We start from the raw sequence: 13,172 nt of genomic DNA on the forward strand, positions 1-13,172 counted from the left end.
ATCACCGTTGATTTTCGTCAATTTAACGGTTATAATTTATTGGAAATCAGCGGTGATTAGGTTAGTTGTAAATGTTGTAAACTTTTTTGGTGGTAAGTATATCCTTCCCCTAAAAAAATATCAAAATACATCAAAATGATGTAAATTAATTAAAAATAATACAAAGTTGTGTCATTTAAAATGACAAACCCTCTTAACTCTATATATAATTGGAAAAATATTATAACATCTTAGATTTTTTTTAAAAAAAAAAATAGTGAAAATCAACAATCATAATACGGCCCAATATCTTGGGCTGGATCACAAATGGACCCGTATCCCTTCAATTCAATTGTTTCTCTATTCTGAAGGGCGAAGACCTAAACAAAAAAAGCTAATTACCAGTGGCATAGTTAACGTAATATATTTCAGTCGCATGAAGCTCGAAGCACACTAAACGACGGCGCATTCAGATTTCACCACCACCGTCGCAGCATCAATCTCAGCCGCGAGCAGCGATGACGGAAACACACGAAAACGCATCGAAAGAAACTGTGCGCGAATACGAAGAAGAAGCGGATGATCAAAGTTTCGAAGAGCTTGGATTGGACGCTCGCCTCATTCGTGCGTTACTCAAGAAGGGAATTGAGAAACCCACTCCAATTCAGCGCGTCGCGATTCCACTGATTCTTGAAGGCAAGGATGTGGTTGCTCGAGCAAAGACGGGTTCTGGGAAGACGTTCGCGTACCTTGTTCCGTTGCTTCAGAAATTGTTTACCGGTAATGTTGATAGGAAGAAGCTAGCACCTAACGCTTTTATTCTTGTACCAACTCGTGAACTATGTCAACAGGTGCATTTATTTATTTTTTCAATTTATTATTATTATATTTTAATTTTCTTCCCCTGTTTCACTTGGTTTAATAATTTCCTTTTCTTGCTATCTATAATTTCAGGTGTATGCGGAGGTCTTATCACTCCTCGAGTTATGCAGGGTTCAACTGAAAGTTGTGCAGTTGAATAGCAATATGCTAGCTAATGACTTGGTTGGTTATGCTTTCCAGAATTTTGGTTATTGTTGTTATCACTATTTTTTAGGGAGCAATTTCATATCTGCTGCACATTATACACATGTGGAAATTATGTTACGTAATTATTGTATGTAGAGTAGAATATGCATTGCTGTGATTTGATTGTCTCTAAATTGGGTTTGCAGAAAGCTGCAATGGCTGGACCCCCTGATGTTTTGATCTCCACTCCTGCTTGCATACCAAAGTGCTTGTCTGGCGGCATACTTCAGGCCGCATCGATTAGTGGTTCGCTTGAAACTCTAGTTCTTGATGAGGTGAAATCAGATATTGCATATTGTTTGTTTAGTTTCTATATTTGTTCTTAGCTGTTCATATGACTAAAACAACTTTCATTTTCATTTTTTTTGTGTTGACATGATTGGTATTCAAAATGATGCTTTCAGGCAGATCTTCTATTATCATATGGGTATGAAAATGATATTAAAGCTTTTACACTTCACATACCCAGAAGTTGCCAGTGTCTTCTTATGTCTGCAACATCAAGGTGTGCTATTTATAGTGTTTCTGCCACTTACCATATATTTCATGTTCATGCTCAAATGCTTTATCATATAATGGAAATGCTACATCTCTCATTATTCAAAATTTATATATATATATGCATGCACGTGCGTTCCATGACATTATTTTAAGATTAATTTCCATTTGTTTAATCACTCTGCAATTGTATTTGTTTTTAATGTAATGTCATTTTCTGCAGTGCTGATGTTGACAAACTAAAGAAGTTGATTTTACACAACCCGTTTATTTTGACTTTGCCTGAAGTTGGAAATCATAAGGATGACATCATCCCTAAAAATGTTCAGCAGTTCTGGGTAAGACATTCTAAAGGCTTTTTTTTAATCTTTGTCTTCTTGCTATTATGAAGTTAATTCCGGTTAACTTCATTCTTTATAGTATCTGAAAAAATATTACATCATTTCTTTCCATGGAGAGGGGGACCAACTTCTTATTTTTCTATATTTTGGGTCCATCTTGTATTAATACTAAGAGGAAATGAACCATATCTTAAAGGAAAAGTTTGATTTAGAGGGAGAAGAGTTTTAACACTTGAAATAAAAATGTCTTTTGTTCAGTGATCCTAAAAAAATGTTAAGCTTTTTATAAGTTTAAGGATCTAGTTTGTTTCCCATCAGAGGATGCTTGAAAGCAATCATTTTGCGTAATAGATTACAAGAACTGTTTTGTTTCAAAAAAAAATTTATATACTTCTTTCATCTATGTCTGTTGATTTCTGATTTAACATAATTTCTGTGGTGTTGATAGCCTTAAACTGTTTTCGTTGAATATTTTGTGTCAGATCTCATGTACTGCCAATGATAAGTTACTCTACATCCTTGCTGTGTTGAAGTTGGAGTTGGTCCAAAAGAAAGTTCTGATATTCACTAACACCATAGACATGAGTTTCAGGTTGAAACTATTCTTGGAGAAGGTATGTGTTAGATAGATATAAAATCATTCATGAACCTTCACCTAACTAGCTTAAACTTTTGGGATAGTTGATCAATCACATTGCATTAGAGCCTCTATACCAAGTGGTCAAGAGTTTGGTCCTTGCCACCTCCATTCTTCTAAATAAAAATTGAATTTTAGCACAAGGTAGGGTGAGCCTATGCATTGTTCACGTTTCAACCCAAAAGACTCTTGCATGAGGGGGTGTTTGATGTAAAACCATTTATGAAATTTCATCTAACATTTGAGATAGTTGGTTCTTGAGATTATGCACAGTTCTTTTTATACATTCAATAAATTAAATCTACCTGATCTTCAATTTTACATCATAATATCATACATCAATGATAGCACATATCTGATTTTATTTAAAAAAAAAAATTGCATTGATTTTCACACTATCAGTTTAATGGATAATCAAAAACCCATTCTATTTACTCTGAATTTTTTTACCTTCAATATGTATGCTCAAAATGTTTTGGATTAAGTTTTCAATCAATTTGGAATATCCTGCAAGTATCCGGAAGAAGATCGTGTCTTTATTTTGAAATGATTTCCTCTACAACTCTTTTTCTAGTCTAAACATTGATACTTGCAGTGGGATTATTCTGTTGTCATCATTTCTTCGTCTCTCACTTTTCCTCTCTGTCCTTTTAGTTTGGTATCAAGTCCGCTGTTTTAAATGCTGAGTTGCCACAGAATTCTCGTCTCCATATTCTCGAGGTATGCAATAATATCCAATTCCTTCTATCTTTCTTTGTTTCTTCTTTCTTTTGGTACAATAGCCGCTTATCCCAGTGCTATGACATTTTCCTGCTAGTGAGGCATGAGAAGAAGTTTATGTTTTCTTCAAAAAATGGATTTTATTATTATAATTACTAATTTACTATTATTATTTGTGAGGATCCATATTTTCTCACATGATTTTGATAAACCTGATTTCATCAGGAATTCAATGCTGGCCTGTTTGATTATCTAATTGCATCGGACGTCAGCCAGTCAAAAGAGAAAGATGAAGCACCTAAGGAAAGTAATGTTGGATCACGGAAGTCTAGAAAACAGGCTAAGCTAAAATTAGATTCTGAATTTGGAGTAGTAAGGGGAATTGACTTTAAGGATGTATACACGGTACACAAATCTTCTCTTGTATCTCTTTGTAATGTGTTTTTGTCTAATGTGCAATGTTTGAAATTGTTGCTCTGCTTGTATACTGTAATAAATGTCTTCTTCTGATTCATATCCTTGTTTTATGGAGAGATTGTTGTTCACTGAAATCATTTAGTTAATGCTTTCTCTTGTTGATGAACAGGTTATAAACTTTGAAATGCCTCGAAGTGTTGCAGGATACATACATCGAATTGGACGTACAGGAAGAGCATACAGTTCTGGTTCTTCTATCTCTCTGGTGAGTTTGCCAAACAAACAATGCCCTGCTTTTCCGCTAAGTAAATGCCGAAATGTATTATTACTTATTAGATTTTGCTCTCTAGCCCTTGTCTTGGTCCATTGGGTTTACTATCAAGATCCAAGGTGGCACCAAGCTACATAACGCTGGGTCATTTAGATATTCCTTTGTGTCTTCATAGGTTTCTCCAGATGAGATGGATACTTTAGAAGAAATAACATCTTTCGTTGGGGATGATGAAAACAAGGGCTCAAACACAATTACTGAGTTTCCCTTTCTCACCAAGAATGCAGTTGAATCTTTACGGTATAGGGCTGAGGTGATTTATTATTTCCTTTACTCTTGAAGAAAAACTATCATAGTATTTCATTAATGCATCAACCAAAGAAAGCTTTTCTTACTGACCTGGTATATTCTTTTTCTTCAGTATTAACTTCTGCTCAATAATCCTCTAGTTTAAAAATGACATTATTTCATCTAACATGTATCAATATTTTTCAACTTTGTGACCCAAAACATGAATAACATTCTTTTTTGTGATTATCATATCATTTGTGTCTTAGTTAAACTTGAGATATTGACAAACATCTTGCACGTCTTCTCAGTTGTTTTTCTTTTAAATGAAAATTTTATAGAGGATATTTTGCACTTCCTCTCTGTTTTCTCTGATATTAGGCAGATTTGCAATGCATGCCTAAGTATATTTTGGGGTAAGTAGCTGCTTTTGCAAATAATAATGATGATTGGCATTATCTTGCAGGATGTTGCAAAAAGTGTAACTAAAATTGCTGTCCGAGAATCACGAGCCCAGGATTTGAGAAATGAAATTTTGAACTCTCAAAAGTGAGTGTCTGGGATTGCATGTGGCACGTTTGAGAATTATAACTGCGATCTTAAAGTTTATTCCCTTTTTAATCCATGCCTGAACACCTGTGTTTTTCTGTTTTAGATTGAAGGCCCACTTTGAAACTAATCCAAAAGACCTAGGTAATGCAATTTGTTTGGTTGTATTGTTTCTGTATACAGTTAACATATATTTTTGCATTTTTTATGTTTAAAGAAATTAATTTTAATGATTGAAATTGTATTTGAGCAGACCTGTTGAAACATGACAAAGTTTTGAGCAAGAATGCCCCTCCTTCCCACCTACGTGACGTGCCTGACTACCTATTAGACAAAACAACGAAAGAGGCTAGGGAAATGGTCAAGCTTACAAGAGATGCAATGGGAAATAATAACCGCCGCAGGGGATCCAAGAGAAAATTTAGAAAAGGTGGAGACCCTCTGAAGGCCATCTCTGCTGCGGTATGGTTAACTTTTCCCATGGATTTTAACTGCTTCCTAATTTATGCCCATTCCGAATCGTAAATGGTAGGGGGATAAGAGAAGGGGAGAGGAAATGAAAGGAAGGAATAAAAAAAAGATATTAATGTTTCTCATGTTGATTTCCTACACACACATAAAAGTATGTGGCCATATGGGGCTTGTGTGGGGTCATGTAAAGAGAAGAGAGAGAAAAAGAAAATATGAGTCCCACATACTTTTGTGTGTGTCAACATCAATGACACATTTATCTTATATTCTACAACACGAGAAATATTAATTTCAAAAAACAAATTCTCAGTGACTTATGGAGGTTTACTTTTAAAATTTTATTGACGGTTTTAATCAAGGGTAATGCTTAATAGACAAAAGTTTATGGAAAAAATAAAAGTTCCTTCTGTGTAGAGCTGTTAGATTTTATATGGATTTGTGTTAAAAATGTCAATATATTCTTGCACAGATCGAAATTTAAATTCAATGGTGAATAATGCCGTTTGTTACTTTTTTTGTATGTTATTTCTGTATTCTGTAATATATGACTTTTGAATAACATTTTTGCCAGGGATCAAAAAGACCGCACAAAGTTGTTAAGAAGACTGGTGCAAGCAATAGCAATAGCAGTAGCAGTGATAGACATAAACACAAAAAGATAAAAGCTATTTGATTGATTTGTTTTTTCCTACAAAGCCTTATAACAGGCTCCACAATTTTGTTGTAATTTAGTTCAGAATATTGTACATCAAAATAGTGAAGCATTGTAATTGTTGTTTCCTTCATGTGGCATACGACCTCAAGTTAGTATTTATCATTAGAAGATTACATTTTGCTTATGAAACTAGAATTTCAGCGTCATCACATCTATTTTAACTCCGAGACGTGGAAAGGATGTTGTTTCTTTTTCTTATTATTGTATATCATGTTATCTTATATTTTTAAAAATAGGCTAAAATCTTATTTTTAACAAAAAAAAGTTTGATTAAAGTTTCAATTTAATTCTGAACATATTTTTTCGTTTTGATTTTATTTTAAACAATTCTTTGTTTCAATGCCATCTATTTTATTAAGACATTCATTTTATTAACAGAAATTACTAACGTTGATCTTATTTTGAATTAAATTGTAACTTCAATTAAAATTTAAGAACGAAATAATGTTTTGGTTTATTTAAAATATGTATTTGCATACTTTTCTCCAGATTTATGAACTAGAGTTTTTAGTTGGAGAACCTTAAGTACATTTCTTTTATGGAAAAATTGTTTGTCATTTTAAATGATGTTATGTCATTTTAAGAGAGAGATAGACACAAAAAATATTTTTTTATTTAAAATTTAAATTAAAAAAAACCTACCCACTTTCTCTCCCATGATTTCATTCTTTGTGTTTATCTCTCTTAAAATAACATAACTTATGTCATTTAAAATGACAAACATCAGACCCTTCTTTTATACTATTGCAAAAAAGTGCATTTCTTTTTAAATTATTTGTAAAAAATTTAGTGTTGGACTGTTGGTTACCCGTTATATTTCAAAAAACAAAAAACACAGGCCTACTGTTTGGATTTCACAACCATACTGGAAAAACTCAAAATCGTAGTAAGTTATTAGACAAACAAGAAAAAAAAAGAAAAAAAAAAGCTTTTTAGATTTTTAATGAATTGGGTTGTGACTTGTGAGTAAGTTGGAGATGACTTGACTCATTTTCAATTTTACAATTGTATATTTAATCTGATTTTTTTTTAAATGTTTAGGACTCATTGAAAAAGAGAATTTTAATTGTTTTTTTTTTTTTGGTAAATAATTTGAAGGGTCTTGTGTTTGTCATTTTAAGCGAGAGATAGACACAGAAAAACGAAAATCATGGGAGAGAGAAAGTGGGTGATTTTTTTTAATTTAAAATTTAAATTTTTTATGTCTATATCTCTCTTAAAATGATATAACTTTCTGTCATTTAAAATGACAAACAATTTTCCCATAATTTGAATTGATTTTTATAAACAGTTCAACGGCTTGAAACTCGATAAATAGATTTTCTTTTATTATTTTACATTTATATCCTTATAATATGATTCGGAAGTTATTATTGCAGTCGATTTCTTACATCTACTTCTTTCGGACAAAAATTGAATGAGGATTTTTTTGGGGCTATTTAAAAGAAGTGTATTTTTCCTATTTTATTATCTAAAAAGTAAATGATGTAAGAAAGGTAATATACAATATTATCTCTTTTATTTTAAGTTAGATTAATTATAATGAGAGGTAACATAAAAAAAAAACTAATAAAAGTAGAAAATAATCCGATAAGACTCGTATAAAGTTTGTCTTTAAAGTAAGTAATAATATATTTATTATCAATTTAATTTGAATAAACTGTAATCTTACATTGAATGTGTGTCCTTACTTACTATATTTTCAAAATAATCACTTTATTATTTTATTTTATTTGTAAAATAGTCTATTTATTTAAAATAAAATCAATTCATTATTACAAAGCCTTCTCTTTGCCTACTAAAAAAAGGCCACACTTTTAAAACAATCTTATTTTTTTAAGTAAGTTAGTAAGAATATATTTGTTATTAGTTTAATTTAGAATATATTTTGATTTAAAGATAAATATTATTAATTTAGTTTAAAATATATCGTCATTTAATGATGAATATACATTTGTTTATTACTGACATTAAAAAAATAACCTTACTTTAAAGAACTTTTAAAAAATAATGTATCAATTTAAAATAAAATAAAATAAATCCAACTATATTTAATAAGAATTTTAATTTTTTCAGTAAACAAAGATTTAGGGTATTACGAAAAACCTACAAGCTAAACTAACTTTTATGAAATGCTTACAGATGATCCATCAAGAATAACTCCGAACAAGACACAACCTTGGCCAACTTAACTGATAAAGTTGTCATAAATTTTCAAATACAAAATCATTAAAAATTGAAAAAAGTATTTACCATTATTTTAGTTAAAATTATTAATTTATTTAATATTTAAATATAAAAAAATCTCTCATTTTCTCCAACTAAAATTTCTGTTGTGTAACTATATCTCTCATCGTAAAATAAAATAATTTTGACTAAAATGACCCAATTATATATTTTTTAAAATGACAAACATTAATTCTTTAAAATTTATCATAAAATTATAATAATAAATTCATTTGTCATTTCCTAACATTCCAAAATCCAAACACACCTAAGCCATTAATATATAAAAAGTAAAATCACTCTTTGAAAAGTTTGCTGATATGTCTCTTTTCTTTCAATATCCACTTTTTGTTCTCACTTTTCAATGTTTTTCTCTTTTAGTAACTTTTCAAATTCAAATTTTAAATTTGATAGGTGAAAAAAGAGTTCAACATTCTTTGGTGCTCTATGCATGTATTCTTCCATTCTCTCACTATTTGAGAATTTTTAAGTCTATTAATAATATTTATTATTATGTTTATTAGGATTAATTAATTTTTTGGGTCTACAAACGAACCAAAGATTATTTTGTTAGAAACTTAAAATTAAAAAATAATTTTTAATGCAAAAAATGAGTTTAAAAAACCTCCTTAGTTCGTGTATAAATAGAATATATATTACTGCACATATTTTTCATTGATAATCAACTTATGTGTGCATATTTTATCTTTTCTTGTCTGTTTATCTTCTTCATCTTCTTAAGTTGTTCTTCTGCATAATCTTACTCATTATGTGTGCGTTTATAGTTTTCTACTTCATGTTTGTTGATCTTCCATGTTTATTGTTTTGTACTTTATTGGTGAATTGTTTATATTATTTCTATATTCTATATTATTAATATAGTATACTGATACAAGAACAATCTTTTTGAATTAATTTTGACGCTGAAGTCGGAGACAACTTGCTGGACAAAAAAAAAATGTGACTGATAAGATATTGTGCTGTGAAAAGTCCTTGGAAGAAATAAGCATGAGATGCTGGTGTTTGTAAGTGTTAGGAGAAGATCACCTTTGATCTTATCCTTTAGCAACTAAGTCCTAGTTTTTAGCAAGAATAGTTTGTTATTATTCCATGTATAGTTTGTTGAACAGTATACTTTATTCTAGTTGATCCTCCTTGATTCTGTATAACCGACTTGTGTATATATTGGCTATCAGCCATTTCATTAAATATAACAACATATTCAAATCCTCTTAGTTTTCTATATGGTATCAGTTTGAAGGTATCGATCCACTTTCCCAATGGCTGATTCTGATTCAGATTCTTCCGCTGTCAATATCAATGCTAATGACAAGCGTCCCAACCCATTCAATTTTTCTGCATCACAAACAGCAGCTGCAACACCTATAGTGTCCAACCAAAACTCGATTCCCAACCTGAGTCCTGAGCTTCTACAGCAAATTGCCAACATGGTTGTTTCCTCCACTACACCGTCTGCTAACACTACATCCCTTTCTGGTAAGCACACTCTGCCTTCTACCTGGTTGGTGGATAGTGGCGCTTCTCAACACATGACAGGGAACCTCCATTTAATCTCCAATGTTACATCTATTCCACCCACTACAATAGGTTTACCTGATGGTGATCATCTTGTTTCCAATCACAGTGGCAGTCTCAAGTTGACATCTCATATTTCTCTTCAGAATGTGTTATATGTTCCCAAATTACAATGCAACCTCATATCAGTTGCTCAATTACTTGCTGATACAAATTGCATCATTTCTTTTACTCACAATGGCTGTGAATTGCAGGACCCCATAACGAGGATCAAGACTGGACTGGGTAGATTGCAAGCTGGTGTTTATGTGCATGACTCATCCAACAACAAATCCATCTCTACTGCATGTGCGGCTCACACTCAACAGAATGCAGATGTTTGGCACCGTCGATTGGGTCACCCTTCATTTCAGTTTTTATGTTTTCTTCCTTTTGTTACAGTGAATAAAAATAGGGGTCATTCTCCTTCAGTTTGTGACATTTGCCTACGCGCACAACAAACTCGTACTGTATTCCCTATTAGCATTAATAAAACTACTGCATGCTTTGATCTTATTCACTGCGATATCTGGGGTCCATATCAAACTACATCTCTAACCGGTGCAAGATATTTTTTAACAATTGTGGATGATTATAGCAGAAACGTCTGGGTTTATTTAATGACCACCAAGTCTGAAACGTTCCAATACTTAACTCGATTTCTTCTCATGGTACGTAATCAGTTTAATACCATGGTCAAAATAATACGCTCCGACAATGGATCAGAATTTTGTGCTCATAATCTCCGCAAGGTTTATTCCGATATGGGAATTATACATCAAACATCATGTGTAGACACACCACAGCAGAATGGTCGTGTTGAACGGAAACATAGACATATTTTGAATGTTGCAAGAGCATTACGCTTTCAAGCTAGTCTTCCTATCGAGTTTTGGGGTGAATGTGTTCTAACTGCGGTACATTTAATCAATAGAACCCCCACTCCTCTTCTCCAAGGAAAAACACCATATGAATGTCTTTTCAACCGCACACCCATCTATGATCATATTCGCATATTCGGATGTCTTTGCCATGCTCATCCACGTCCCAAACCGTTGGACAAGTTTGCAGCTCGATCAACTCGGTGTCTGTTCCTGGGATATCCTTTTGGCAAAAAGGGTTGGAGGCTTTATAACCTTGAAACACGTACTGTTTTTGTATCCAAAGACGTGGTATTTGAAGAGAACACCTTTCCTTTTGCACCAACCACAGTCATTCCTACCACTGATATTCCTCACGACCCAAACCCCCATAACCCCATATCACCCGAACCAACCCTTGCTCCACAAAGCCCATCCTTTGATTCCCAAGTTGTTACCAACCCTGTCCCTTTAATTGAAGACACTCTCCCTGTTGAACAGGCTCAGCCCGAATCTGCCCCTACTGTCTCCAATGAGCTTTCTATCCGACAAGAACAACCCCCAGAAGTCACACATCCATCCGCACCTTTGGGACGTGGTCACCGTTCTCGCCGTCCTCCATCATATCTCCAAGATTTCGAATGCTCCAAAGTCATCGCACATAATCCACTAGCTTCTTCTACTTCTTCCAGTCCTTCCTCAGGTATGGCTTATCCTATTGCTAACTTTGTTTCTTGTTCTAGATTCTCTCCCAAACATCAACAATTCCTTGCTGCCATTTCTTCTGGTGTTGAACCAAAAACATTCAAGGATGCTGTAACTGATGAAAGGTGGCGTGTAGCAATGCGAAAAGAAATAGATGCCCTTGAACAAAATCACACGTGGGAACTCACTTCTTTGCCACCAGGAAAACGTGCCATTCCATGCAAGGGGGTATACCGCATTAAGTACAACTCAAATGGTACAGTGGAGAGATTCAAAGCACGGTTGGTCATTGCCGGTAACAATCAAATAGCTGGAGAAGAATACTTCGATACATATGCTCCTGTAGCCAAAATGGTGAGTGTCCAAACACTTCTTGCGGTAGCTGCTGCCAAATCATGGCACCTATACCAGTTGGATGTTACGAATGCCTTTCTACACGGAGACCTTACCGAAGAAGTTTACATGCGCGTTCCACAAGGTTTCAATCATCACAAACCACATCAAGTATGTCGCTTACGTAAATCTCTCTACGGTTTGCGGCAGTCCCCTCGCAATTGGTTTGCTAAGTTGCGGTCTTCCATTGAATCATATGGCTTCATCCAATCCAAGGCAGATTACACCATATTCACCTTACACAAAGATGGCCACTTTGTTGCTCTTCTCATCTACGTTGATGACATTATTCTAACGGGCGACAATGATGCCTTATGCACCGATGTCAAGGTCTTTCTCCAGTCATGCTTTCACATCAAGGATTTGGGGATTCTTAAATATTTTCTTGGCATCGAAATAGCTCACGGTCCATCAGGTCTTTTTCTGAGCCAACGAAAGTACGCTCTCGACATATTGGAAGACGCTGGTCTCCTTGCGTGCAAACCATGTGCCTTCCCTCTCGAAACAAATCATAAGCTTGCAGTTACAGAAAGTCCTCCATTCTCGGATCCCGCACGTTACAGAAGACTCATAGGACGTTTGGTTTACTTGACAATTACTAGACCTGAGTTAAGTTACTCCGTCCATGTTCTTTCCCAGTTCATGCAAAATCCTACTATTGCTCAATATGATGCTGTCATCCGCGTTTTAAGGTACATCAAAACTGATCCTGGCCAAGGTTTACTCCTTCGATCCGACAATGATCTCCTTCTTCGTGGATATTCTGATTCGGATTGGGCTAGCTGTCCACTCACCCGTCGATCAGTTACTGGTTATTTTATCATGTTGGGTACTTCTCCTATCTCTTGGAAAACAAAGAAGCAACCCACAGTGTCTCGCTCCTTCGCTAAAGCTGAGTATCGTTCAATGGCAGCAGCTACAGCTGAGTTGTTATGGATCAAATCGTTTCTGGACTCGCTTGATGTTCCACATTCACACCCTATGCAGTTGCACTGTGATAACCAATCTGCCATGCAAATAGCTGCTAATCCAGTTTTCCACGAACGTACCAAACATATAGAGATTGATTGTCATTTTGTACGCGATCATGTTCTCAGCAATACAATCACTACTACCTACGTTCGTACAGATCAGCAACTCGCAGACATATTTACCAAACCGCTTGGCATGAAGCAATTCAGTTTTCTTCACAGCAAGTTGGACATTTCGTCACTTCATGCTCCAACTTGAGGGGGCGTGTTAGGAGAAGATCACCTTTGATCTTATCCTTTAGCAACTAAGTCCTAGTTTTTAGCAAGAATAGTTTGTTATTATTCCATGTATAGTTTGTTGAACAGTATACTTTATTCTAGTTGATCCTCCTTGATTCTGTATAACCGACTTGTGTATATATTAGCTATCAGCCATTTCATTAAATATAACAACATATTCAAATCCTCTTAATTTTCTATAGTAAGAG

The 13,172-nt window shown here is 33.9% G+C and overlaps 1 protein-coding gene across 1 annotated transcript; it reads left to right on the forward strand.

Annotated features, from left to right (window-relative positions):
• The first annotated feature begins 423 nt into the window (after positions 1 to 423).
• On the forward strand, positions 424 to 6,032 carry LOC133284929 (DEAD-box ATP-dependent RNA helicase 16). Its single transcript, XM_061482066.1, has 14 exons — positions 424 to 830; positions 934 to 1,023; positions 1,194 to 1,322; positions 1,452 to 1,552; positions 1,769 to 1,883; positions 2,369 to 2,500; positions 3,178 to 3,243; positions 3,469 to 3,648; positions 3,830 to 3,925; positions 4,107 to 4,244; positions 4,686 to 4,768; positions 4,875 to 4,912; positions 5,022 to 5,230; positions 5,811 to 6,032. Exons 1-14 carry the CDS (start codon positions 498 to 500, stop codon positions 5,910 to 5,912), a joined length of 1,812 nt encoding a protein of 603 aa, XP_061338050.1. The 5' UTR covers positions 424 to 497; the 3' UTR covers positions 5,913 to 6,032.
• Positions 6,033 to 13,172: the final 7,140 nt, after the last annotated feature.

Source organism: Gastrolobium bilobum, unplaced genomic scaffold (assembly GCF_033153095.1).
Source record: "Gastrolobium bilobum isolate Gb01-03AN ecotype WA unplaced genomic scaffold, APGP_CSIRO_Gbil_v1 utg15403, whole genome shotgun sequence".
Lineage (NCBI taxonomy): Eukaryota > Viridiplantae > Streptophyta > Magnoliopsida > Fabales > Fabaceae > Gastrolobium > Gastrolobium bilobum.

Bases quoted from the DNA above. Each gene is read 5' to 3' on its own strand.
- LOC133284929 (XM_061482066.1), top strand. From the start codon at position 498: ATGACGGAAACACACGAAAACGCATCGAAAGAAACTGTGCGCGAATAC. The intron at 1,553-1,768 runs GTGTGCTATTTA...CATTTTCTGCAG, and splicing joins CTTATGTCTGCAACATCAAG to TGCTGATGTTGACAAACTAA. The intron at 3,649-3,829 runs GTACACAAATCT...GTTGATGAACAG, and splicing joins ACTTTAAGGATGTATACACG to GTTATAAACTTTGAAATGCC.